Source organism: Homarus americanus, unplaced genomic scaffold (genome assembly GCF_018991925.1).
Source record: "Homarus americanus isolate GMGI-L3 unplaced genomic scaffold, GMGI_Hamer_2.0 scaffold4060, whole genome shotgun sequence".
Classification (NCBI taxonomy): domain Eukaryota; kingdom Metazoa; phylum Arthropoda; class Malacostraca; order Decapoda; family Nephropidae; genus Homarus; species Homarus americanus.
Genome location: NW_024746161.1, coordinates 9,087,271 through 9,113,847, shown reverse-complemented (window position 1 = coordinate 9,113,847; position 26,577 = coordinate 9,087,271). Strand labels below are relative to the sequence as shown.

The 26,577-nt window shown below is 41.4% G+C and overlaps 1 protein-coding gene across 3 annotated transcripts; it reads right to left on the bottom strand.

The window, feature by feature from the left end:
• Positions 1 to 558: 558 nt before the first annotated feature.
• Positions 559 to 26,571, bottom strand: LOC121879048. 3 transcript variants are annotated; one of them, XM_042385535.1, is made up of 24 exons: positions 26,458 to 26,571; positions 23,672 to 23,889; positions 23,313 to 23,490; positions 22,060 to 22,273; positions 21,802 to 21,872; positions 20,541 to 20,700; positions 20,086 to 20,202; positions 19,617 to 19,742; positions 17,149 to 17,289; positions 16,114 to 16,269; positions 14,429 to 14,478; positions 12,832 to 12,963; positions 12,288 to 12,505; positions 11,619 to 11,674; positions 10,716 to 10,857; positions 10,171 to 10,299; positions 9,907 to 10,060; positions 8,556 to 8,651; positions 5,930 to 6,058; positions 5,646 to 5,741; positions 4,971 to 5,085; positions 3,753 to 3,928; positions 3,390 to 3,539; positions 559 to 1,453 (listed from the first exon to the last, which is right to left on the bottom strand). In XM_042385535.1, exons 1-24 carry the CDS (start codon positions 26,515 to 26,517, stop codon positions 1,382 to 1,384), a joined length of 3,156 nt encoding a protein of 1,051 aa, XP_042241469.1. In that variant the 5' UTR covers positions 26,518 to 26,571; the 3' UTR covers positions 559 to 1,381. The 3 variants fall into 3 exon arrangements, with proteins under 3 accessions (XP_042241469.1, XP_042241470.1, XP_042241471.1); XM_042385536.1 differs by having other exon boundaries at positions 16,114 to 16,254; XM_042385537.1 differs by lacking the exon at positions 16,114 to 16,269.
• Between the last annotated feature and the right edge of the window lie 6 nt (positions 26,572 to 26,577).

Here is a 26,577-nt window from a genome sequence, read left to right as displayed (position 1 = left end):
TCTCCCCGTGATTAGATCATGTACAGTGTAATGGGTTTGTCATACCCATATTGTACTGTTTTTGTTCTGTGGCAAAATGGATTGATATAGAGGAAGAGATTATTTATACAACACTTAATCCTGTGGAAGACATATTTAATAAAAGAACTACAGCAAGTTATTACACAATTAATATCTTTACCAAACTTATATTCTACTGGACAAGGCAGTTGATACTAGTGTTATGAGGTCAAATTTTGCACTTGACTAGTTCCTAACAATTTTCATGTAATGTAGTATGGTTGTGAACACAGGTTCTGTACTGGTAGTGTATGTTTGAGTGAAGAATATGTTCAGTAGTACAGTGTATATATATATATATATATATATATATATATATATATATATATATATATATATATATATATATATATATATATATATATATATATATATATATATACCTATGGTATGTATATTTTACTCTTTTTTTTGTGAAATAACTTACAAACAGACAACCTAAACTAACCTAACTTTATGGTTAGGTTAAGTGAGAGGTTATGATGGCTCGTGTAGATTGATAGTGTGTTTTTTTTTTTAAACTTTGGTTAGCTTGTTTGTAAGTTATTTCACAAAAAAAAAATATACACAGGATTTTTTGGCCTGAATGGAGTTTTTCAGTTGGTGGTGATGTACTGTACGAAAGCCAACAATTGGCTTTTTGCAATCTGATTGATAGTTGTAAAACATGAACTAACTAACATAGTAAGAAATGACACAGGAGACATTACTGTACTTAAGAGTTTGAGCATTCACTCAGACATTCAACACAGTGAATGATCAAGCTCAAAGTATGTGTCTCCTCCGTCATTTGTTGTTATGTTAGTCAGTTCATGTTTTACAACTGTTAATTCAGATTGCAAAATGTCATTCATTGACCTTCATACGTCACCACCAACTGAAAATTGTCTATTCGGGCAAAAAAAATGCTGTATATATTAAGAGGATTAGAATGGTGTGTGCATGTGGATAATATATGGTGTATTTAACAGACTATGTGGAGAGGAAATTCCATTATATCTAAGTTATGTTAGATGTAAAACCTCCAGCTAACAAACTACTGTATGTAAAGATGAAAGGCCATTATATCGAGGGTCCGTTAGATGTGAAATCCCCCATCTCACGGATTATATGGAGAGATGAGTTGGTTATATGGAGGTTTTCACTGTATGAGGGGGAATATAAGGAGTGGCGTAATTGGTTGCTATGGCAGATTCGGTTCACGATATTTATCATGCTCTCAAAGATTCTTATTCTGTACACAAATACAGGACAGTTGTTTGCTTCTATTTTTGGATTCATAGTGGTTGCCAAGCTCCACTGTGCTGCGAATGGCGCCTTATCACACATGGAGATAATCATCATCTTCCCACAGGGTCTCATCCTCCACATGGTAAAGGTCCAGGGGCTCAGACTGAGATGAAACAAGTTGGTTATTAGCTGTGGTACTGTAAATGATATTCAGATTACAGGTATCATCCTCAGGTAGCTTCTAATCTAGTTATTAACATATTCTCTATAAAGTGGTCTCAAATGCTCAAAGATTTGACCATGTGTAAAATATCCTCTCTCATACATTCTTAGCTTTGTGGCTTCCCTTGGCTGTAGCATTATGATACAACATTTGGGTATACTGTACTGTAAAAGTAGTTTTAATTTTTATGCAATATGCTTGTTTGCTTGGAAGTCTTAATATGAATTTTATATAATTAACCCCTCTGTTTTATTGTTTTATGTAGAGTAGATCAAGTACATAAAACTTTGGTGATAATGATCAACATAGTGACACACCTAGCCAGGTTTGGGCACACAGCAGAAGGGAACTTGCATATTTTTAACTATGAGTGACTATTTTACAACCAGACCAAGTTAGTCTAAGGGACAAAAACCCAGATTAATAACCCCTTACAAAAGTGACTGAGGGTCATTCAAAAACTTTCTCATTAACTTCTTTTTTTAAAAACTAATTGGCATGGAATGTGATACAGTTCTTATCATTATAGTATTTGTAGATATATGAACCTATAATACTTAAGGAATTAACCCTTTGGGGGTATTGATGACAAATTGTAGTCATAATCACTGGCCAGACATACTGTATATTGCAAGCTAGAAAAAATAAAATAATTTGTAACTTATCAATTTACAGAAAATAAAATAACAAATCCAAGGAGAGAGAAAAAAAAGCTGTAACTCGTACAGTAAAATTCATTTATGTCGGATTTACCATTACAATAAGTCTGAATTAGTCTGAGTCGCTGGCGCATACAGTATGCCGAGTTGTAACCAGCTGCGAGGTGTACCGGTCAAAGCGCAGTGCCTCTCTCTACCAACCAAGGCTCCAGCAATCATATGGGAAAGGGTACGTGCCCTGGAGTGTTCAGTTATTATTATTTCATTTAATGTAGCATATAAATTTCATTTTTAAGGGTTTGGGGAAGTTTTTAGACAACATTTTTGACATTAAGGAGAACCAATTAAGGTTATTGCCCTTAAGTCAGAATTTTGGTTAAGAAGGACTGGCTTAATCCCTATATAGTTCAACTTAGGGAATTTTACACTTTTGGTTTAGAAGGACTGGCTTAATCCCAATAGTTCAACTTAGGGAAGTTTTACTGTACGTATAACACAAACTATTGCAATATAAGTCGTGGCACACTGGGTCCTCCATCACACAACTGTGTGTGGGATATGTCCTCAGCGTTAATTTTACCACACAAAATTATTCAAATTGCAGTACAACATCAGAGAATTAACTACTTGGTGTAAAGGACTCCTTATTATGAATGGGTTACGTTTGTGAAAAATCTTGACAGGTGAACATCTGAAGATGTGACGCAAGTTTTTCTAAAATGTAGCTACATAGGCTGTAGAGTTCACCCCCCCACCTCCCCTCCCCATAATTTCAGGGTTTTCATTTGTACAGCAAAGTACTGGATGGGAAAAATAAACTAAACATTTCTGAAGAGGCTAACTTAAATTGGGGTCAGCCTGCATACTGGTAATAAATATAGACATTATTGTGGCAATAACTCGAGAAGTGTATACACAAAATATCACTTTCTCTTTTGAAATGCCAGATCAAATTATGTACTGTATATGGACTTTGAAGAAAAAATTTTCTTGAAAAGATTTGAGCAAATCATTCCACCTTGTTCTGTCTTGCAAAGTGATCCCCCACACTTAAAATGATTTAGGAATTATGAGTATGTTATGCAAGTGAGTCTTGGTACTATGGTAATATTGTACCTGTAACAAGATGGTTGAGTGGCCATTGCCACCCATGCAATATTGGGAAACAATCTACACATGAATTATAGTACGAGTATATTCATTTACTGTCAACACACCTGAAGTGGATCCATATTTTTATTTAGCTCGAAGATCCTGGCAACTTGTTCAGGGACGGTGTTGTTGGAAGGTTGTGGCGGAGCATTTTGGTACACGTGAACATCCCACTCTGGGTCTGGATTTTCCATTGCCTTTGCTTCACGCTCACCCTGTTCAACATAGCAGAGTAAACAAAGGTTATGTATGTATCAATGTAGTTTAACCTTCAACTCTTATTTTAATAGTATATGTTGGCCGTAGGTTGAGTGTTATACTGTACTTTTTCTGAGAATGAGCTGATATTGTGTGTAAGTATCTCTGGAAACCAGTTAAGTACTGTATAATTATGCTCGTAGAACAATACTGTATGTGTGTTTACTTACCAAGGGAAGGCACTGGTGACGTTGACAGTAGAACTGTTTTCCAGCTTCTACATGGCAGGGAGTGCCATCAGGGAAGTAGGTATCAAAATGTGGCAAGTAGCTGAGATCAGTTCGAGGAGAATACCATGTTCCTGAAGCTCGCTGACAGAAGATGGCACATGCCTGCCACTGACGAGCTAAAAGGAAAGAATATGCAATGGAGCTACTTTTACAGCACAACATTTTCAGGCTTTTAATCAGAATAACATTCAATGATAAGAGAATTAATTTAGTTTGCATTTTTATTGCATACACCCAAAAAGACATAGTTTTCATAATAGTGCTTGTCTTGTTTGGCAGCAGGGCTCAATTGTGTAATCTACCGGGTATTTACACAACTCAATTTCCACACTCATTGTCTTCAGATGAAGGCAGTCATTATAAAGATTTCCCAAGAGGAAAGAAGCACTCTAAAGCAGAGTCTGTTCAACCAGCACTCATTAATACCTTGGCTACAATCCTCCACTCTATTTCCAGTCAACATGTCATTTTGCAATTTAATTCTTGCTGTCCATCGGTGAGAGTAGATACTCCAGACCAGCTTTGCCCCAGTCTGTCAAACCTCATGTGACACTTCGAAGTTAGATGGTTAGAAATTATGGATAGGTTGAGTCAGTTGGACTTAATCTCCTCTGTTAGGCAGTAATCTGGGGAACCCCTTCAATCTTAGTACTATCAGCATATAAAATGTGTGTCTTCAATTCTTTGCATACCCTGGGGGACATAGGTTTTGTTATTGCACACAAAAACTGCACTTATTGATTTAAATAAGCCAGTGACTTGGAAAATCTTGCCTATGCTTACTAATAAACCTTTTAAGCATTGTTTGGTGAATTTTTTGGGCCTCTGGGCCCTAACCCCTTATTTTACATTGGTTTACATTTGTTTTGTTTTTTTCTGTAAATGTTCTTGATTCCTATCACGGAATATATACAGCTCCTCCCCGACTTACGACGGGGTTAGGGACCCAAATGCGGGTCGTAAGTCGAAAATGCTTAAATAATACTTAGAAAATTCCCCATCCCCTGAAATTAACTTTTTTTATGAGTGGAACACAGGCATGCATACCTGTATTGACAAAAGGAGTGAAAATAAATAGTTTTAATGAAGATACAGTACCTGTTGGCAGGTGGACTTGTACAGTACAATGCAATGATACACATATTGAGTGAGACATACTTGGGTTGTGAGGAGCTTGGGCACCTCTGTGTTGAAGATCTGTCACCACTGTGGAGAACTCTTTACACTTGTTGTTTGCATACTCCTTCACGGATATCTTGTTACCATTACACACCTGAAAATACAGTAATACCTGTATCTCCGATAGTCGTAATCCCTCGGACCCAGAACTCTCCGATAACTGGAACTAAATTTTCCAAGGGGCACATTTTCTGCAAAATTCTGAGAAAATTTCTCCAATACCCAGAAAATTCCAGAAAATTATGGGGAGGGGGGGTTTGTTTTTTCTGGGTTTAAGAGATGAAACTCAGGTGTATTTTCCGGAAATTCTGCGAAAAATTTTCCGGCCGTAAAATTCTGGGGATGAGTGATATTTTTCCGGGTTTAAGAGATGATGTAATGAGCAATTTCTGGAACTTCTGAGGATATTTTTCCGTTACCTAGAAAATTCCGGGGATGAGGGATTTTTTCCGGCTTTGAGAGAGTCGCTTGTTACCCGGAAATCTCTTATTCCTGGAAGTGCTTAGCACCAATTGTTCCGGCTAACGGTGATACCACTTAATACTAATTGTAATTTCTTCAAAAAAGCTCTAGATTTATTCATAAACACTGCCACCTATGTTTATGTAGCACAGTACAGTGCAGTATTGTTTATAATTAATGGGAGTATGGTACCTTGTCGTCGTCGCAGGTTTTGAGTCTTGTGGAGATGCCGAGGCAAGGGTCAGCAGTGTTCATTGGCTTAGGGTCGGAACAATTGCGCTTTGAAACCTGTAACACATTAGATGACGCTAGTGGTCAGATGGTCAAAAGAGTGAAGCTTGCATTAAATAACATGTGCCCACTTTCTATGTCAAAACTTTAGAAATTACAAAAAATTAGTTGGAAATACCATTTTTGTTACCATACTTTGCATATCAAATCATAAACAATATTTCAAAAACACCGAAACAACTAACCTGGATGCCGAGAGCATCAATGAGGCAGCCAGAGGTACAGGGTGTGTGATGCCAGGGTCCCCAGCCTCCCTTTACCACCGGTGGAGCTTCTGCTAGCGACCATGGTGCACACTCCCCAGCAATACACCACTGTACACACAACACCTGTTACTGCTACACCTGTGATACACCACTGTACTCACATCACCTGTTACTGCTACACCTGTGATACACCACTGTACACACCTGTGTTACACCACTGTACACACCTGTGATACACCACTGTACTCACACCTGTGATACACCACTGTACACACACCTGTGATACACCACTGTACTCACACCTGTGATACACCACTGTACACACCTGTGATACACCACTGTACTCACAACACCTTACTGCTACACCTGTGATACACCACTGTACTCACAACACCACGTTCTACTACACCTGTGATACACCACTGTACATACACCTGATACACCACTGTACACACACACCACCTGTGATACACCACTGTACTCACACCTGTACACCTGTACACACACCTGTGATACACCACTGTACTCACACCTGTTACACCACTGTACACACCTGTGATACACCACTGTACTCACAACACCTGTTACACCACTGTACTACAACACCTGTGATACACCACTGTACTACACACCTATACACCACTGTACACACACCCACACTATGATATACTGTACACAACACCTATGATACACCACTGTACACACAACACCTGATACACACTACACACAACACCTATGGTACACTACTGTACACAGAACACTATGATACACTACTGTACACATAACACCATGATACACTACTGTACACACAACACCTATGATACACTATTGTACTGTACACTACACCTATGATACACCACTGTACACATAACACCTATGATACACTACTGTACACACAACACCTATGATACACTACTGTACACACAACACCTATGATACACTACTGTACACATAACACCTATGATACACTACTGTACACATAACACCTATGATACACCACTGTACACATAACACCTATGATACACTACTGTACACACAACACCTATGATACACCACTGTACACATAACACCTATGATACACCACTGTACACACAACACCTATGATACACTACTGTACACACAACACCTATGATACACTACTGTACACAACACCTATGATACACTACTTTACACACAACACCCTGATACACCCTGTACACCGAACACCTATGATACACTACTGTACACAACACCTATGATACACCACTTACTTACACACAACACCTATGATATGCCACTGCTATTTACACAGCCATGATACACTACTGTACACATAACACCATGATACACTACTGTACACACAACACCTATGATACACTATTGTACTGTACACTACACCTATGATACACCACTGTACACATAACACCTATGATACACTACTGTACACACAACACCTATGATACACTACTGTACACACAACACCTATGATACACTACTGTACACATAACACCTATGATACACTACTGTACACATAACACCTATGATACACCACTGTACACATAACACCTATGATGCACTACTGTACACACAACACCTATGATACACCACTGTACACATAACACCTATGATACACCACTGTACACACAACACCTATGATACACTACTGTACACACAACACCTATGATACACTACTGTACACACAACACCTATGATACACTACTGTACACACAACACCTATGATACACTACTGTACACATAACACCTATGATACACTACTGTACACACAACACAACATCTTTTCACTCAGTGTTACTCAGTTCTCTCGTAATTATTAGCTTCTGTGAACGCTTATCTTATGGTTGTGTGTATGTGGTGTGTACAGTATGTGCAGTGTGTGTGTGGCGTGTGCATGCATGTGTAGCGTTGCGTGTGTGTTTGTGAGAAAATGTGTAACATGTTCAAGACATACAGTGCCGCAGTGTTATTGACTCCGACCCTGAACGCAGTCCCTACCCACACCACCACCACCCGCCGCCCACACCACTTCTAACACCACCACCCGCCGCCCACACCACTTCTAACACCACCACCCGGCGCCCACACCACTTCTAACACCACCCCCATGCATATTCTTAACCCCCACAAACCCAGATGTAGACACGTATCCTCTCTTCTCCCGCACATACTTGTCGGTACGCACATACCAACCTTGCACATGTGTGGGAATGAGCATACCTACACATACACACCAAAGTGGCATGCCTGTACCCCCACACACCCAAGTAACAACACTAGCCCCGCCACCACCATTCCACCCACAGTTTGTTTTACTCCGCCGTCCACCAGCCGTTTGTTAACTCCCCAGACACAATATTGATATTAGGATATTATTTGCTAACTCAGTGGGAAACTATGATGCACGCACGCACACACACACACACACACACACCTCGGATTAACATAGAATTTCAGTTTTGACTTTGGCGGACAAAACTCTGGACTGGTAAATTTGTGCAGTAATTAGAGGCTACATCTGTCCTCAACGAAGAAGTCACATAGGGATTCTTCTTGTATACCTTTAAGAATGTACCAAAACTAACTATCTTTACCTCGTAAGAATACTCACACTGCTGTTGCCACAGAAGGTTCCATCCAGAGCTGGCCCAGCCTTGAAGTAGCCGATGCGATTTGGGCTGCGGCACATTACTGTCTTGCACACGTTCTGTAATAGCTACACGGGTCAGCCATCACCCACACCGAGGCGATCACTACTTCATTTTTCACCACGCTATGTTGTATATTCACCCTATCAGGCAGATATTTATTAATATTGTTTTTGTTTTATTGTCATGGAGGCAAAATAAAGAGTATATTTGTCTAGTATTACGGGAATATATCTAAAAGAAATGAGAAAACATACATTAAAGCAAATATAATTTCCCAGATCCTTCGTGTTAGCAGCACAGTTGAGCCTCGTCAATTATCACAGCACGAGATACCATATGGGCCAGTACTGTTTGTCACTGATGACCCAATTATATAATACCGAGGGAAAACGGTGCCAGTTGTCAGGCCAAACATTTCTCAGTAGATTGACAGAATGACAGTGACTCGCCATGTTAGAATATAAAAGAAACTTAAGTTGTTGTCAAGTATATTTAATCTTAAACAAGTAATGAAGACAAAGTTCCTCCATCTTAACTTCATCAGTTGTCCAAATATAAACTCATTTATTAATGTTAACAAATTGAAAAAATGAACAGTGCAGGTTTGATTCTGAAAATGTACATAAATATTTCGTACTGAGTTTTCCGCTAACGGTTAACAATTATCAAACGGCGTGATTCATTACTACAGCATGTGTGTTTTGAACAAGACCTGAATTGATCCTGTTCTAACTTGTACGCGTACAGATATAACCAATAACTTAATAATCACCTTAATAAGGAAGTAACGATACTGAACTATGTTTGGGACGATATATGACAGGAGTTGTATAATTACTAACCTTGTTACTCGCTTAAAGACCTTATTTGTTGAAGCCCAATAACAACATTGTAACGCTCAATAAAGTGAAAACTTATAACTTTTTGTAATTCACATGTGCACTTATGTTGAGAGTTGGGCCTTTAAGTGGTAGTAGATTAATTGAGGTCAAATTAAATGTAAGGATATATGAGTGATAGGGGTTGGGTGTAAACTGGACTGCCCGACATGGGCCAATGGGCCCGCTGCAGTTTCCTTCATTCTTATGTTCTTCAGTAGATTTTCAGATTGCATCTATGCACTTATTTGTACACATTGTCAATTCCGTACATTTGTATATGCTGGCTTTTTATGTCAGTGAATCCCGTGTCAAAGAGAAGTGTTAGTCGGCATCACATGTCGTATACGTGTCACATGGAAAAATGGTCTGGTAGTACGTGGCCCCTTGGTTCATGAGGATGATGATGGTGTGAGGTAGGAGTCTGACTCACCTGGTCGAGGGTCTGGTTGTAGAGTGTGGCCTCCTTGTCCCTGAGGAAGATGCGGCACTGGTCGTAAGCATCCCAGGTCTGGCCAGGCAGTTGCTTGTATTTGTGGTGGTCGTGTCGGGTGGGCTCCACCATGACCTCACTCAGGCATGGCGCTCTGAGAAAGAAGGGCGTAATAATGGATAATTAAGTATAGTGAAATTTGATAAGTAATGTACTATTTAAACCACCTGACATGAGGGAACAGAAGGGATTGGATAATCTTACTTGATGGTCTCCAGGATCTCACGGGAGCAGGAGGACCAGTTGGTTTCCCCGCTGGTAGACCTCGACGCTGACATGATGTAACCGTTCTTGGGGCACGAGTTACCGAAACCGTCGTGCAGCATCCCCACGCTGGAGGAGGAAGGGCGGCGGCGTCACTGGCGGCGGCGGGGGATTGAGGGAAGGGGTGCAAGAGGAATGACATTGATAGAACAGAAGGAAAGGGGATAATGGGACAGCAGGTTAGGTACGGGGGCTTCAGGCAGTGGGAGAAGGGGAACATGCGTGAAGGTAAAGGATCTTATTAAGAATTTATATTGTTCCATTTTGTCGACTTGTGTTGTCGTGTTTTTGTCATACTTTTTCGTTTGTTTATTTTAAGAGTTTTGTTTAAAAAAATTCTCACTCCGGAATGTTTATGCTTTTAATGTTACTGGGTGTTTATTTGATTATCAATTAATATTTGAACCATTTTAGCCGTGTTTAAAGTGAAAATACGCAGTTAAGTACAGTATATGGAGACTTTATAGACTGTACGTTTTACTCACTTGTGGCCGATCTCGTGGGCCATGACGTAGACTGAGGCGAAGCCGGCAGTGGTGTACGGCTTTCCCCAGGTATCCGTGACGCCCAACTCCACAATGACGGCGCTGTAGTCCGGATGACACACGCCCCGCACCGCCGCCAACCCTGCCACCACCACCATCATCATCATCATCATCATTAAACTCTCACCTCACACATACAACATATTCATCTTGCTCCCACAAGCATGGTGACTGGAGGCTGCCGTGTAAAATGAACACAGCAAGACTAATTACAAGTGTTCGATCAAGTGATTAACTGATATAAGACAATGTTGATCATAACATAGACCCGCCTGGTGAACTTATTACCCGAGATGTGAGACTATTACTCTCCATACTGTTGATAATAATAAAGGTGCCGGGAATCAGTTTGGTTGATGAGGAGAGGACATTATTCATCTCTGAAAATATGTCGAGAATTTTCCTTGTACACTTAGGAAAAGGAGCAAGAGTGTTTTATGATTACATCACCGACAGCCTGGTGATGCAAGGGCTAATTCAGGGAAGGAATGATGAAACCACCAACTGCAACCACAACCGCTCATTTTCTAGAAACAACTACTATATATACACATACAATACAAATTATAATGACTACAGGGAAAGATGATTACAATTGGCTAGCCGTCCACACCTCACTATCACCCTGCTCACGTCACAGAATAATGCCTACTGTTTATGTCTTATTCATCTTCACAAGGCATTTATACTTAATTTTATAAAACATATAAAGGAAAATTTACACGGTTGGTTAAGGGTCAATATGGCCTTGTAAAGAGTCAAGTAATACCCCACAAGCCAGCTGGATCTCGAGCGTGTGTGTGTTGATAAAGTTGGGAGAGGGGTTGGTTGATAGGGACTCACCCATAGAGGAGTATGATGGCTTCCCGTTCTTGCCCTTCGTACTATAGAAGTTGTGCCTGTGGAGGAGACGCGTGTCAACAGGGCCCCCAATACACACACACACCCATATACACCCTGTATATATATGTGGATTTCATACTGTATACATACGAAATAGATTGTTAAAAGACGCCGACAATTTTGTAGTGTAACATTGTCTTTCTTATTTTCTCCCTACATGACTTGTTGACGAACTCTTGACCTTAATAGAAAAGTAAAAATTAAAAACAAAAAAAACTAGATGCGTCTTTATCGTTGTTTGTGGGCAGTAACGAGACATCTTTGAACTAAAATGAAATGTTCAGAAATACATAAACCCCCCAACCTATTCACATAATTGTTGAAGGACTGTACTAAGGTATCTTTTTTTTTTACTAGGACCACTTACTACTAGGTGAATTACGATAAAATAATAGAGCAAATTGACTCCCGAAACGCCCCACTCCCCCCACATACAGGCTGTTTTTGTTTTTAGATAAGAATGCTAAACGGTTGAGATAAGAAATAAAGCGTGCAGAATGAAGTGTTCCAACTGGTGGTGTTCTGCAGTCGTGTGTTACCGATGCAAGATGTAAATAAATGATCGTTTATAATCCCGATCGTCCACTGATCCTTGTACATGTGACTTACCCGGAAATAAGAATACCTATATCCCAGGGCTGCACATCCACCATGTTTTCCGAGCTCTTGGTCTTCTCTGCGTTGTACAGCCTGAAGGAGTCGTACAGTTTTTCTCGGTCGCCCCCAAAGTGCACCAGGTTTGTCGGCTGCTTGGCCATCAGCTCGATGTAGTTGATTACCAGCTGGATCTTCTGACCCAGCGTCGGATGGTGAAACAGCGCCTGGATCTGCATATGCACAAACAGTTCTGGCTCACTGCTCCTCCCATAGCTTTACTACAATATCTCTCTGTATGGGTCCTCAGTTTTGGTCAAATTCCTAACTTAATTTACTGTACATTTACAGAAAGGCTCTACACTTGAGCCGCAATTACACTTAAAATTAGCGTCAACTTAAATAAAACAGATTTAATTCTATCCCGCGTTATAATAATTGTTATCAGTCAACGCCTTTAACTACCCTGGGTGAGGTTAGGCTATATAGCTTAGGTTACGCTAGGTTAGGTTAAGCTAGCGTTAGGGTGGTGGTTAAAGGGTTTGGAAACTGTTCTTACTCCGTTAATGTAGCCGAGGATGAACTCTGTAAGGGCCACGCTGGAGCCCAGGTAGGGAAAGAAGAGATCGTAGGCCGCCTGGTCGACGAACACCCCCAGCTCAATGGTCTTGCTTTGACTCCTCTTCTTCACCTGCGATACACACACACATTAAGTGACTCTACACCACCTCGCATATACCCCACACTCTTCAGTATTAACAGGACACTTATGTCTCAGAAGTATATATAAAAAGGATTCAACACTTTCATTCAGCTCAGGTCTGATGATATTATAGTATTAACACGGACAAAAACTCTGCTATATAGATTTCTCTGATAACATTCACAAATATTTGGATCATTACACCATGGTGAACCTTCCGCCACGGCCTCGCCCGCCACAACAAAGATCTTACTTACACTATTGTACAGTAGTTCATTACTCATAATCTCCCCGCCCCCAGCAGAGAAGAAATGTTTAAATCAATTATTCAGTGTGTGTGTGTGTGTGTGTGTTAGTGTAGTGTGTGCGTGAGTGACGAAAGACATCCGTGTCAAGTTTATTTGGATCCCGTCACATATAGGATGAAAAACAGTGGTTACTAAGCTAAGGTTTAGTGAATGTTTGCACTACAACCATGACGAGACCCATGACGTGAGTGGTGTATCGTCTCGTGTGCTATCTTTTTCCTCCGTCAGCAAGCCTGATCGAAAGAAATGTTCGCAGGCTTTTACATATATAATTAGTCAAAAGCCAAAGTAAATTTTAACCTTTAGTTTTGACCTTGACCTTTGTCATATATTTACTAAGCGTTACTGTCGTCTGTTCCAATGCAGGAAATACATCAACAAACGTGGAGTACATTTTGATGAAACTTGAAAATTGGACTCGATCTTGGCCGAGAGTGACGCCATTGAATTCTGGGGTGGATGTCGGTCAAAGGTTAAAATCACTGGCTAAAGGTCAGTGTGGAGTGACTGATTGGGGGATGTTTGTGTTCCTGTGAGCATATCTTAAGTTTACCACTAATTAGGTCTACTTAATGACAGTACTTTATGACGTTAGTATTATTAGTTCTGTTAGTAGAGATAATGTTTGATGGTCAGGGTTAATGTTGCCTTGAGCCGTACAGACGATGGTTGAACATGGAGTTTCTGTGTTAAGAATGTTTTGAAGCCGAGTTAAAGCTATTTATGGCCAACCATGTTGAGTATATACTGTACTTGTTCTGCTTGAAGTATTGCCGTAATATACTCGCTCAATATCCTACATTAACAACTATCATCGGGAATCACCCTACATGAAGCTGAATTTTGATTACGAATTAAAGCCTTTCTCTCAACCACTTCTTTATACATGACAAGGATTAAACTAAATAGTCCTTATAACAAGATTTACGTCAGAAACATTGCTATTTGTCAGGCGTTGTAACTTGTAAGGCAACACCTATAACAGCTACCTTCGTCTCTCACTCACTCACATCTTGTTGGCATTAACTCTTGCTACTGCCGCCTCAGTCACATGCTTGAAACTCGTATTTGTTGACTTTCCCGACATAAACCTTCGATAAAGAGTAGCTGGCATGATACTACAGGTTTGAAATACTGAAGATTACCTCATGTTGGTCGTGTTGTGAGGCATCTGAGTCCTGGGTTGCTGTCGTGGCTGTGGGAGGAGAAAGCGAACAGTGAGAGCCTGGCATCACACACCCCTCACTTACACTTTAAGTCATCATCTATACTTCCCATACACACCGTCACCTACATCACCAGGGGAGATACACACATGACAGACAGTGTGTACTAATGACTAGGGGAACTGGACTTACACTGGACAAAATATACACAAGAAAGACAAATGCGTATTATTCAACAGTGTAATGAGTGCGTATAGACGTGAATGAGCAGTAAGTTCCGTTAGAGAGATGCACGAGGGATAGATGAGGTGACTGATGGTCGAAGTTCGATAAAATGGAAATTGTGCGGAGTATAGGGATGAGTATATGATAAACAATGATGAATTCTATGACTGTGACTGAAAGGAGGAGGTGGTATAGGCTAGATTTATTTGACTGGGTAGAGAAGAGTGAGAAAATAAGATCATTAGACAAAGAAAAAAAATAAAAGTCGGTCGTTGACAAGGTAACTGACTTCACTTTGATTTCTGTCAGCGTAAGTATGAACAGGAGTACATACCACTGTAGACTTGAGAGCAGTGTTTTATGTGAGGACGAGCGTGGCTACAGGTTAAGTATGGATGACTCCCAAGAACTAGACCAGCTTGTTTGTAGGTGTTTGTAAGGCTTCAAAAAGAGACCTGAACAATACTACCAAGAACAATGAGGGATCCTACACAGGCCATTAATCACCTTCCCTCATCATGGCCACCTGTAGTTAGGGGTGGCCGTTAAGTAAATTAGGTAAATATTGTTTATTCTCTTTGTTTTTCCAGACCGAACACGGTAGTGGCGCCACTCAGGACGGCTGGGTGGCACTAGATGAGAGTTTGACGCCGTTATCTTGTTACTTATGCAAGATAATCAATGAACAACCCAGGTGGAGTTTAGTAGTTACTCCACCTATTACTTTCATTACGACTGATAATGTCACTCTTAGCTTACCCTGACTTGTTGGCCGAAATACCGGATTTGTTTTTTAAAATTTCATACAAGTAATGTCATGTAAACATTAATCAGTCAGGTAGTAGCAGCATACGCAAAAAATTCTGGGTTTCTCACACAGCGTGGGAGAGTAGCGACAGTGGCCCGTTTGAGAAATTTTGATGTAAGTTCGTCAGTCATGTGTCGCTGTTCTTAGCAGGCGGGTGTAACTACTACTGTTATAAAAAGGAAAAAAAACTGTTATGTGCCGTGCTTGGTGTGGTAACTGCTGAATCTGTGTATTACCGGTACGTTTATTACACACACACACACACACACACGCTATCGCCTCTCTGATACCCTTTACACCCTCCATCACCTTTCCATCCAATGCCTCGCTCAATCCTTCCATATCTTTTGTCTTCTCTTCCCTCTGTCACTCTCTCATCATTCATTTCTTCATTATACACCCCTTTGGCAACCTTCCATTTCCCATTATCTCAATATCTCAATCTATACGACCTCATGAAGTGTATACAACTGCTGTATACATAAGAGAATTATGGGTCGTGAAGAAAGAGTACAATGATGGTTTATGTACAGCAGGTCATGGCACACGCATATTGGAAATGACCAAATGTAGAGGATTATAGTGGTTTGTGTAGAAACGATGATGATGATGATGATATGATGATACATACCTGATGGAGGAATGGTGGTGGTGGTGGTGGCGAAGATCATGGGTTTAGGTTGACGGTCGACGCCCCGCATTGGCTTAGGTTCTCTGCTGCTTCCTTCACTTCTCCTCACCACGTCCCCAGCAGCGTCCATGGCCACATCATCTGCATCATCAATACCTAATTATTATTATTTAACGATCTAATACCATGTTTTTTTTATGACCTAAATATAACCAGTAAGTGACCTAAGAGCTACACACCGCTAACACCACCCCTGACTGAGCCTCCGTTTACCCAAAGGCCTGACGTGTTAGCGGCAAGATACACTATCCAGGCTCACAAGATCATGTAAGATTTATGCTTCGGTCATCACTTTCACACCAAGATGAACCAGGTTGAAGTTTAATTCCCATTTTATCCAGTGGTAGACTCCTGGTCCTGTTGAAGCCTCATAAGCCATAATAGGAATTTCATGGTAAATTGTCTCAGTTCCGACCAGAGACTGACATGATCACCACCAAGGTCTTTCTTCTCTCTCTACGGTGATTTGACTGCCAGCATCTTCAGTTGGGAACTCTCGGAGCATAAGTGTTAAGTTTATTCTTTGTTGTATTTTACTGCATGATTTATTTGTGTTTGGTGTTTGTTATTCATTAATTTATATCACAGTTACTGGATTGTGTAGCATAGGTTGTGTTCAGCTACACAGTTGTCTACGAATGTTTTGTCTTGCTCGTGGTGCAAATCTTAAATGTCGTGTAGTAATTATTGTGAATTCCTGATGCTGACTGAGGATCTTAGTGATTGTTGCTAGAATAGTTTAGTGTTTTAATGCAAGTTGGAATTAACATTATCCTTACACAACACCCGTGAAAACTGTCATCTTCAATATAGATTAGGACGGGATATCATAATGGTTAATATAGCACGATAGGACAAACACACCTAAAGGGCCATCATGGTTTATGTCATACACCTGAATGACCATAGTGGTTTATATAACTTACGTACGTGGAGGATCATAGTAGTTTATGTAGAATTGATGATGATACATACCTGATGGAGGACTGGTGGGGGTGGGGGTGGGGGCGATGATCATGGGTTTAGGTTGACGGTCGACGCCCCGCATTGGCTTGGGTTTTCTGCTGCTTCCTTCACTTCTCCTCACCACGTCCCCAGCAGCGTCCGCTATCTTATCTGCAATCATCATCATCATCATCATCATCTCATTATTACAGTGTTAAACTCCCCTCAAAATTTATATATTCATATTGCTTTTCATTTGTTGTTTATGACGATACTGTCGACTTTGTTGAAGATTATAGCTATATTTCGTACAGTGTGTGTAAATTATTTGTTCTTTAAAATTATGTTACAGCAACGAGAAAAAGGTTAACCCAGGTTATATAATAATTACCTAACAAGGTAATTCATATATACAGTAGTATTAGTAGTAATAGTAGTAGAATAGTTTGCAGAATTATCCACATGCAAGGCCGTTGTAAGTGTGGAAAGAATGCTGCTGACGCATACAGTATTACAGAGAGTGATGCCGATGCCGCCATGCAACGACCCCGAGCCCAGACCAGGTCATGTGCTTGAGTTTATTGTGACGTTCCAGTGTTTGTGTGAGTGACAATGACCTAGCAGATAAAAGTGGTGCAGCTGTGTCAATGAAATGGGCATAAACCTCCTGTATAGATGGAAGATATCATGCCAGAATAAGGCGAGGCATTCACACCTACTAAGAGTCGGAGGAAGGAAGTGCCAAAACATCCCCAGAGACACTACGGCTAAACTTGTTTATATATAAGTCGGAACAAAGTTGATAAACAAATTCTTTTATAGCAGTAAGAAGGGATGAAGACATACAGGTACTTAACGCAGGTACCATAGTTCATCCGTACAAATATGGACAAGTGAACTACTCGAACTATCAGGAAGTTGCCCCAACAAAGTACGTAAGTTTGTGAACAATCTAACGTTCTGGAGACGCTATCCTCAACAGTGAGAAAGGTAAGACTTAATTGTCCACATTGTAATGGTCAGTACAATGACTGGTCAATGTCATGTCTAAAGGTATCAAGTTGGCACCTTCAGTCAGCCTTGTGGCCCTCCAGTACATACTCATCACACTCCAGCACCAGCTTGTCCTGTACCTGCCACCGGAAACTCGTACACCAGCGCAGATAGCACTTTCAGTGACGGCGGTGGAGTGAAGTAATCACTCCCAGGTGCGACACCCATTCCCGGGACTCCCAGCCAGCTGGTATTGGGGAAAGTCCGCGACCACCGGCCCAACAGGGAGTTAATTCAGTTGCTTAAGCATCGTCAAGCTGTGGAAGACTACCCAGCTTACAAAGCCTTGACGCCACGAATTGAGGCGATAAGGAAGACAGACTGACTCGAATCAGTACATGTAGTAACTATGAGTGGAGACTGATCACAGACTGACCGGAAAATTAAAATTATCTCTACGCCCCCGGAGAGAGGGATGGTTACCGCTCAATTAGCAGAGTGTCTGGGATCTGCAAGATGCTGGTGCGGATAATTCTGATACGAATTAAAAAAAAAGAGATTTGAGAAGAGAGTGACCAGCAATAATAGGTAAAGACTGTTAGTGTTCCGCGATGTGTAAAGTGCGCTTGACTATGTCCAAGGAATAGTCATACTCAAGTTGGTGATACTGGGCGGAAAGGAAAAACTCCTCCGGTGGACACAGCCAACACCTGGCGGGAAGACAAGCCAAGGTAACCTTTCAGTGGAGCATTGAAGAATTGTCAACATGTACCTCGGCACACCACAGGATAGGGTGCTGAGCACAACACTTTTGAACATACCGGTAGTCATGAACACTTCTGCACAGCTCCCATACCCAAAGGGAGTTCAGCAAACATTTTTAAAACACTGCAGGCAGAATGGTTCTGCATATCCTCGACGGAGACAAAGGCTATGGACAGAAACTGAGTGATTGGTGATGGAAACTTCCGAAAAGATGAATAACGTGTTGAAAGCCACGGCCTGGGAGGAGACGAGTACATCATCAGAGTTGCTATGTAACATGAATGTAGCTGTCACAAATTACAAGGTCGTCGTAACTCAAACCGGAACTCGGCCATCTGGGGAAGACTCGGTGACAGAGACTTGATGTAATTCAAAACAATGCCTGCAGAATATACCAGAAATCATATATCAAGACAAGACATAAGCAAACTATAAGCCATCGCCTGGCAGGACGCCAACAGTCTTTGTATGTGGATCATCAGTGTTGGGGGAACAGTATGAAAGTTGGATTGCTTCTACGACATCCCAACACCCTTGAGGGGGAGACACCTTGATAAACCATACAAACCAAACAATATTGGTCACGGTGGTTTATGTAAGGTCACAACACATACATGAAGGATCATAATGACAATTTGTAACAAGTCATACAACAAACCTGAAGGATTGTAATTGTTTATGTATTACGTCATGATATACTTGCGGTGTCATAGTGCTTTATATAACACTTGATGACACACCTGAGGGACTGGTGGTGGTGGTGGCGAAGATGATGGGTTTAGGTTGACGGTCGACGCCCCGCATTGGCTTGGGTTCTCTGCTGCTTCCTTCACTTCTCCTCACCACGTCCCAGGCAGCAACACTACCTATACAATACGTGTTTACATCAGCTATATTTCTTATGAATATTTATGTGTTGTAATTAATTACCTCGGACGGTAAAGTGATTTTATACATTTGTAAATTATTCGTAACAAAGTTTTTCGTATGATATTCTTAGATAATGACTCAAATTTATGTTTATTCTCTCCATCTACAACACAAAAGAAATAATTACCGGATTTGTTTTTATCATTTAGAGCAAATACTGTATAAATGAAAACCTCTTCTTTAACGTTGTCTTCCCGATATATAATTAATAAACAGATCAATTCATCTTTTAAACGAATACGTGAGTAACGACAACAGGTAAGTGTGTGGTGGCTGTACCTGGGTGTGTGGGAGGGAACACAATAGGTCTGGCCTCCTGGTCCATCTCCCTCTTCTGCTGGAGTTCACGATCACCGTCGAGTGTCTGTGAGTTGACCTGTCCAAACATTTCCACCTCTGGGGAATATAAAGACAAAGTGCACTGGTCAGACCCTCGCCGTTATTACCTGCTGAGTGTGTCACCAATCGGAAATGTTTTATAAGAGCCACCACCAGGAAGCAAGAACACTAGTTGGAAGTGTATGAGAGGATTTCACCAAGTGGGTGAGACACACTAAGTTTCTGGTAATCAAAGAGGTTGTCCCCCCAATGGTCATTCGTATTATACTGTACAGCCACTGATCAGTACTAAACAAGCGGAAAGTTAAGTTCGCAGGAGAGAGAACGTGTCATAAAGCTATATTTTCTCAAGTCATCATAGATAGGCACAACGTGTAAATAGTTTTTCAAGTTACCAATACTTCTTTTCAGGACTTCATGTGGCGGGAGTAAGCGTCCTTCAGGGACTCCTTTTAAAGGCTGTTCCTCGAGGCCTCCTCCTAGGAGCTGCCCCCCAGGGCGGGGCGAGGGACGGGTAGTGGTAGTTGTCTCCGTGAGTGTGGTCTTGTGCCAGGCCTGAGGGGGAAGATTGTGTTAATGAGTTGTTAAATAGAATTTCGGAGCGAGTGTTACGTGAGGGAGCTGAGAATGTTTTTGTTTTCTTCTTTTTTAACAGCAAGATGAGTTACCCCGTCACTCATCAGTATTATATCGCAACGGTTCATTTGACAGCTGAATATTGATAAGGAACGCCTGTAAAAACAAATAGTTAGTCACATACAACACAGGATATCATTAGCTATAAATAGCAGAGTGGCGCTAATTGACGCATAAAGTATACACCTTACACCAATAAATTCTGCAGGCTTTTTTATGTATTCTGTGATTAACTGATAAAGATTTCCAAGAAGTTTCATTGATTTTTCATCCTAGTGGAGGGTATCAATGCCTCCCGAACACATAACTAATTTTAGTTTGCCAATGAAAAAAATTTTGGGGGCTCGACCTACCACCTTTACCCCACAGTGAGGAGAACATCTGCCAGCTTACTCTTACTACTTCCCTCCACAGCAAGATTTACGTCCTGAGAATGCCTATGTAAGCTTCAGCCCCCCTGCCCCCCCCCCCCCACCCCCTTGTACCTCCTGAAGAAGTCGAGAGATTAAAGTGAGGTGTAAATAATACCGGGGTTCTGCTGCGGCTGTTTACCATCTGATAATTACAGTCCGATGTAGACCCTATGTGTGTGTGTTTGTGTGTAGTATCTCTAATGGCATCAGAGTTTATTATAACGAAATTAAACTAAAAAAGAGACACTTAATAAAGAAATAAGTAAATATACAAAATAATGAAGGAAAAAATTATGTTAGTTTTAGTGGTCTGTATTATGAGAACCCCCAGGCCGTGAGGAACACAAACACAGGAGTGGTAAAATCGTCGCTACAAGATTATATTTTCTTCATGAATTATTAGGCGGTTTTGTGTTGTATATTGTTTGTCAAATCAGGTTATATTAAGATTCGTTCGAGATATATATGATAATGTTTAACACTACAGGTATTTTCAGAAACGGAGATCAATAGTTTCTATATTTTAAGAGAAAAAAAAAGACGAGCAGAAAAGCATGAAAGTGTAATGAGGTGGTGACAGTGAGGGAGGGGAGGCGTGGTCACTCACCTCGGGAGGCACGGTGAAGATCTCTCCTTGGTCGAACTCCATTTCGCTTGGGATGGCGTTCCCGATGGACTCTGTTGATATACACATACACATCGCTGAGTATACACACAAGAAACCCATCCGTCTACAAGGCTAGACTAGGGCAACCAAAGAGTACCTACGTGTCGACTTAAGTTAAATACAGATATTATAAGGCAGCTGTTTAGAGCTGTCTACACCCTAGAAGAATGTAACAACGGAATAAGAGACTAGACTGACCCTTACAGGCTGGAGGTGGAATCTCTAGTTCCATCATAGAGGGTTCAGGGCGGGACGGGGAGGACCTAGGGACGCGTCTCACTAGGTGCGGTACACTCTGGGACGTGTACTTGCTCCCACCACGCTTGCTGATGGCGTGGTGCAAGGCATCGGCTGCCGCGCCTTCCAACGGCCGCAACTCCAGTGTAGTATTGCGGCTTACCACGTACCCGGCCTGCGGCACATCATGCGAGTAGGCAATTTGAAGAAAAGAAGAACGAAGAAAAGGGGGGAAGGAAAAATGTGTGAAGTAAAGGAAGAACGGAGAAGCAAAGAAGCAGGAATACAGGAAGAGAATCCAAGCTGTAGAAGATAGCATGATTAATGAAGATAATGCACACAGCTACGCACACATTATTATTATTATTATTATTATATATATATATATATATATATATATATATATATATATATATATATATATATATATATATATATATATATATACTAGAATCTGCATGAGAACGTTAAAGTACAAATTTCAATTTTGATCCTGTTAGCCCCCCTTACCCTCCGGGCACATGCAATTTTTTGTCGGCCAACAGTTTATTTGCAGAAGTGAGAACCATTGAGCCAAATGGGAGCGCGCGCGCACATTCAATTCAATAGTTGGGCGACTGAAAAGTTTGGGATATGCTACAACTTGTGCGCCATGGAATAGTTGACCAACTCGCTTGTGCTTGCACGTTACAACGTTTGCGAGCGCACTAGCATCGAACTGTCGGCCGACTCTTAATTATTTTCTTTCCTTAAAGTGACAGATAGCCATTCCTCCGGGGGATGCTATTCCTCTATTTGGAATTTTGATGTTATTGAAGACCCAACAAGGAACAAGAGTTTGTCAAAAATGTTGACGCTCATTCTATAGTAATCAAAAAGTTTGTTTGGATGGGCCCGTAAATCTTCACACAATTTGTAAAATTGTCCTTTGATCAGTCGTTAGCTTGTAATTAGATGAACCTAGTACTGTTTTTTACGTTTATTTTTCCTTTGATGAATTACCAACGCCAAACATAGCTGTTTCGACAAAGTTCATAATGCAACTGAAATAAATTGACCAACTGTGAATTGAAAGTGCGCGGGAGGCCTTAGGTGAATCAGTCAATGTCTTCTCTGATATAACTAGTCCCATCTCCACATGGGAGGAACATTGTACTGTTGAAGAGTTGTTTTTATCGTAAATGTCGACTTAATGAGGTTCCGATGAGACTTACCAGTGTCCTGGGTTTACAAGCGCTGAGAGCGGCGGTGATATCGTCGTCGACGTGGGTGTAGTGGCAGAGCATGGGCGTGAAGGGTGTGGGTGGAATGAGCTGTGGCCCGCCCACCACCCTCAGGTGGGCACTGGGCGACACCAGGTGAGTCATCGGCCGTAGCCGCAGTCTGTACCGTCTGTAAACGTCCATCGTTATCACCCGCCCTCATCTTCCCCACATTATATAAATACATCAATACCATAACTTTTATGAGCAAAAAGACAAACCTCATATTCTTTACTTTGTTGTGATAACACCAATAGTGAGCACAAAATTTTGACTAAGGAATAATAGTGTGAGAAATTGCATGACTTCACCTGCGGAACGCTGTGAAGGAGTAGAACAGAGGGGGTGCTGGGGGTTGGCGCTTGGTGGGGATGTTGAAGAAGAGGGATGGTTGGGGCTTGGTGGGATGGGGCGGGGTACCCGGGTGGCGCCGTAGGTACACCAGCTCCAGGTCTGCCAGTTGACCGCTCACCCCCACTGACGACTGCAGCGACCCGTCATTGGCCAGCGCCTCGTGGAACAAGGCAGTCTGCCACACGGTAAATATTGTTACTCAAACGGGTCAAAATTTGTGTTGAACTGTACCAACTGGTTCTTATGGATTATGATGAAAAGGAGATTTAGGATTCCAGAGCTCTCATTCCCCTCTCCTCTCCATCATCACACACCTTGACCCCGAGATCATCGAAATTTTAAATGTTTAATTCAGTGAAAAAAGCTCCCGGAACATTTTTTCAGTGTACGAGTAAAGTATATATGGTGGTATGTCGTCTGAGGGGTAACTAGTGACCCTCATATACAAACTAGTTCTTACCTGGGTACACCGTGAATCAGAAAAGTGAAGATGTTTACTCTAGTTGTGTAATAACAGATCAGGATTCAGGAGTGGGCAAAGTGGGCAGCTGCCCAGGGGCCTCCACATGTGCGGTAGTAGCTATATCAAGGCTGGTCGACTTGAAACCACATGAATGACTCCAGTCATGTCTCACTTTTGTGTGTGTGTGTGTGTGTGTTGGGAATTTGTACGCTATCAATAAATATACAGTTAATTAAAAATTTCTCAATGTTCTAATTTCCTCAATATAACTGCATATGGCTTCAAAATTCTCCAAAGAAGTGTTCAAATTTCAAAAATTTCCCTTGGGGATTACAGCGCCCCCCGGAACTCCCAGATGTTTAGGCTCGCTTCACTCGCCACCCCACCCTCTTGGGTAGTTATAATGAGGGGGGCCTCCACAAAGAGGCTGCCCATGGGCCTCCACAGGTCTAAATCCGGCACTGAGCAGATGGGTGAATTAGATTTCATGGTAACACTGATCATAGAAACAGTGATAGAAAACAGAGAGTCTGGCCTGAAGGTGAGGTACGGAGGAAGTGAGGGACTTCTTTCGTGAGTAAAATGGCTTTGCTTAGAATTTTGTCTGGCAAATAATTATAGGAGTGAGGTGCATCACTTTAGAGCAGTGTTCTCTGTGGCGACGGACTTGACTGTTGTAAAGAATATAAGAAGCTGTGTGTAGGAACAACATGGGCGAGACCGAAAAAGGAAATACAATTTTATTTGATTATTCTCTATAGTGTTAGCAGTGTGGTGACTCCAAAACGGGTTATTATGTCGGGACTACCTTAGTAAACTCCTACGAAGGTCTTAACAAGTTAAATCCCTGCGGGATAATTATTATTAATAAGACTGGCCGCTAGGGAGGACTTGTGGTGGTTGTCACACATGCCAATTAATTATTTATATTAAAAGGTGCAAAAGTGTTAAACATATTCAGCGTAAACTTGTTTATTATTACTGTGTACAGAAAGGGAGCATAATATTTCTTATAAAATATACTTAATCATATCTAACCAAATAACAGATGACTCGATACTTGGGGTGGGTAATAAGTTATACGACATAATGGATAATAATAATATTTTACCAACTTGTATCCTCACCTTAGCCAGAGAACTGAATTCGTGTTGTAACATCAGGCACCTGCAGCAGGTAAAGCACAAGCAGGTCTACTTCTTGCAAGACACCTACTTCCCATGTCTCTACACTCATCTCAGAGGCTCTTTTATATACCTCGATGGTCTCCGGCTTTGTGCCCGCGCCTCATTGTCACACGATGCAGCCTTGATTAATTAACGCACGGGGCGCAGTTTCACATGGACTAAACATGTTTTGAGGAAGCCGCCAGGTGACCAGACCACCTGGTGCCTGCATGGACAGGCGCGATGTTTACTTTCATACCCGCCGCGTCAGAGCTGCGTCAGGTGTCTCTGCTTGCACAAGTTTATCACCGCCGACCCTCATTGCTGGAGGGAACTAATAAAAACAGTTCATGCCTCGTTCACCTAACACGAGGAGTTAGTAGCCATCACCGCTTGTGTTTTTCATAACACGAAAAAGAAAAGGAGAAAAATATTGAGGGTGGTGAACAGAGTTGTCTTTAGGACAGATGAACCATCACAAAACCTCAGTAATGTGTTTATTGTTGGTTGTTTTAAAATGGTACACTTTACTCTGTAACTCCGCCTTCCATTTCTTATTGGAAAAAATATATTTATCCGTGTGAGGTCCATGATCGCCTCTCCCCACTCTCAAACACTTAAGTTATTTTTAGCTTTTTTTTTTTTTTTGCTCCTTGTTACTTGTGTGGATCTTTTTTACAAATAGCTTAATTTCTGAATAGGCAAATAAAGGGTGTGTGTGTTACGCTTAGAAGGCAGTTAAGGGAAGAGTCAATAATTATGAGCACATACCCGGTACCATTATAATAATACCAGAAGGAAGATCGACACCACCAAGTTGAGGCGGCAGTGGCTTGCATGTTATAGACTACAGTTTACTGTAATTATGGGTTATAAACAGAAAGAATAACGTGTACAAAATGCCGTTATTGCGGTGAAAGAAAAGTGGAAAGGGAGGATATACGTGTGCGTGTGTATGTATTGCGCATCAATACTTTAATGATAAGAGGCGGTAACAGAACGCTAGTGGTTCTGTTCTATCACCGTTAACTGTTAGTGGCGGTAGAATGAGGGAAAGGAAGGCACTGGACGACGGGCATAGAGGGAAGAAAGCTGGAAGCGCGAGTTGTCTCACCAGGTTCTGTGTGTCCAGGGCGGCAGCGGCGGTCGCCAGCATCAGTATGGTGGTCAACATTGCGGCTGTTGTATTGAGGACTCTGGACTCACGCCTTCACTCCACCACCTCCAGCACCTG

What these genes read in the sequence shown, in the direction of transcription:
- LOC121879048 (XM_042385535.1), bottom strand. Translation starts at nt 26,517, where the DNA reads ATGTTGACCACCATACTGATGCTGGCGACCGCCGCTGCCGCCCTGGAC. An exon ending in CACCACCACCAGTCCCTCAG is followed by an intron (nt 17,290 to 19,616) that starts GTGTGTCATCAA and finishes TGATGATTGCAG; the next exon opens with ATAAGATAGCGGACGCTGCT. An exon ending in AAAATATGGATCCACTTCAG is followed by an intron (nt 1,454 to 3,389) that starts GTGTGTTGACAG and finishes GTTTCATCTCAG; the next exon opens with TCTGAGCCCCTGGACCTTTA.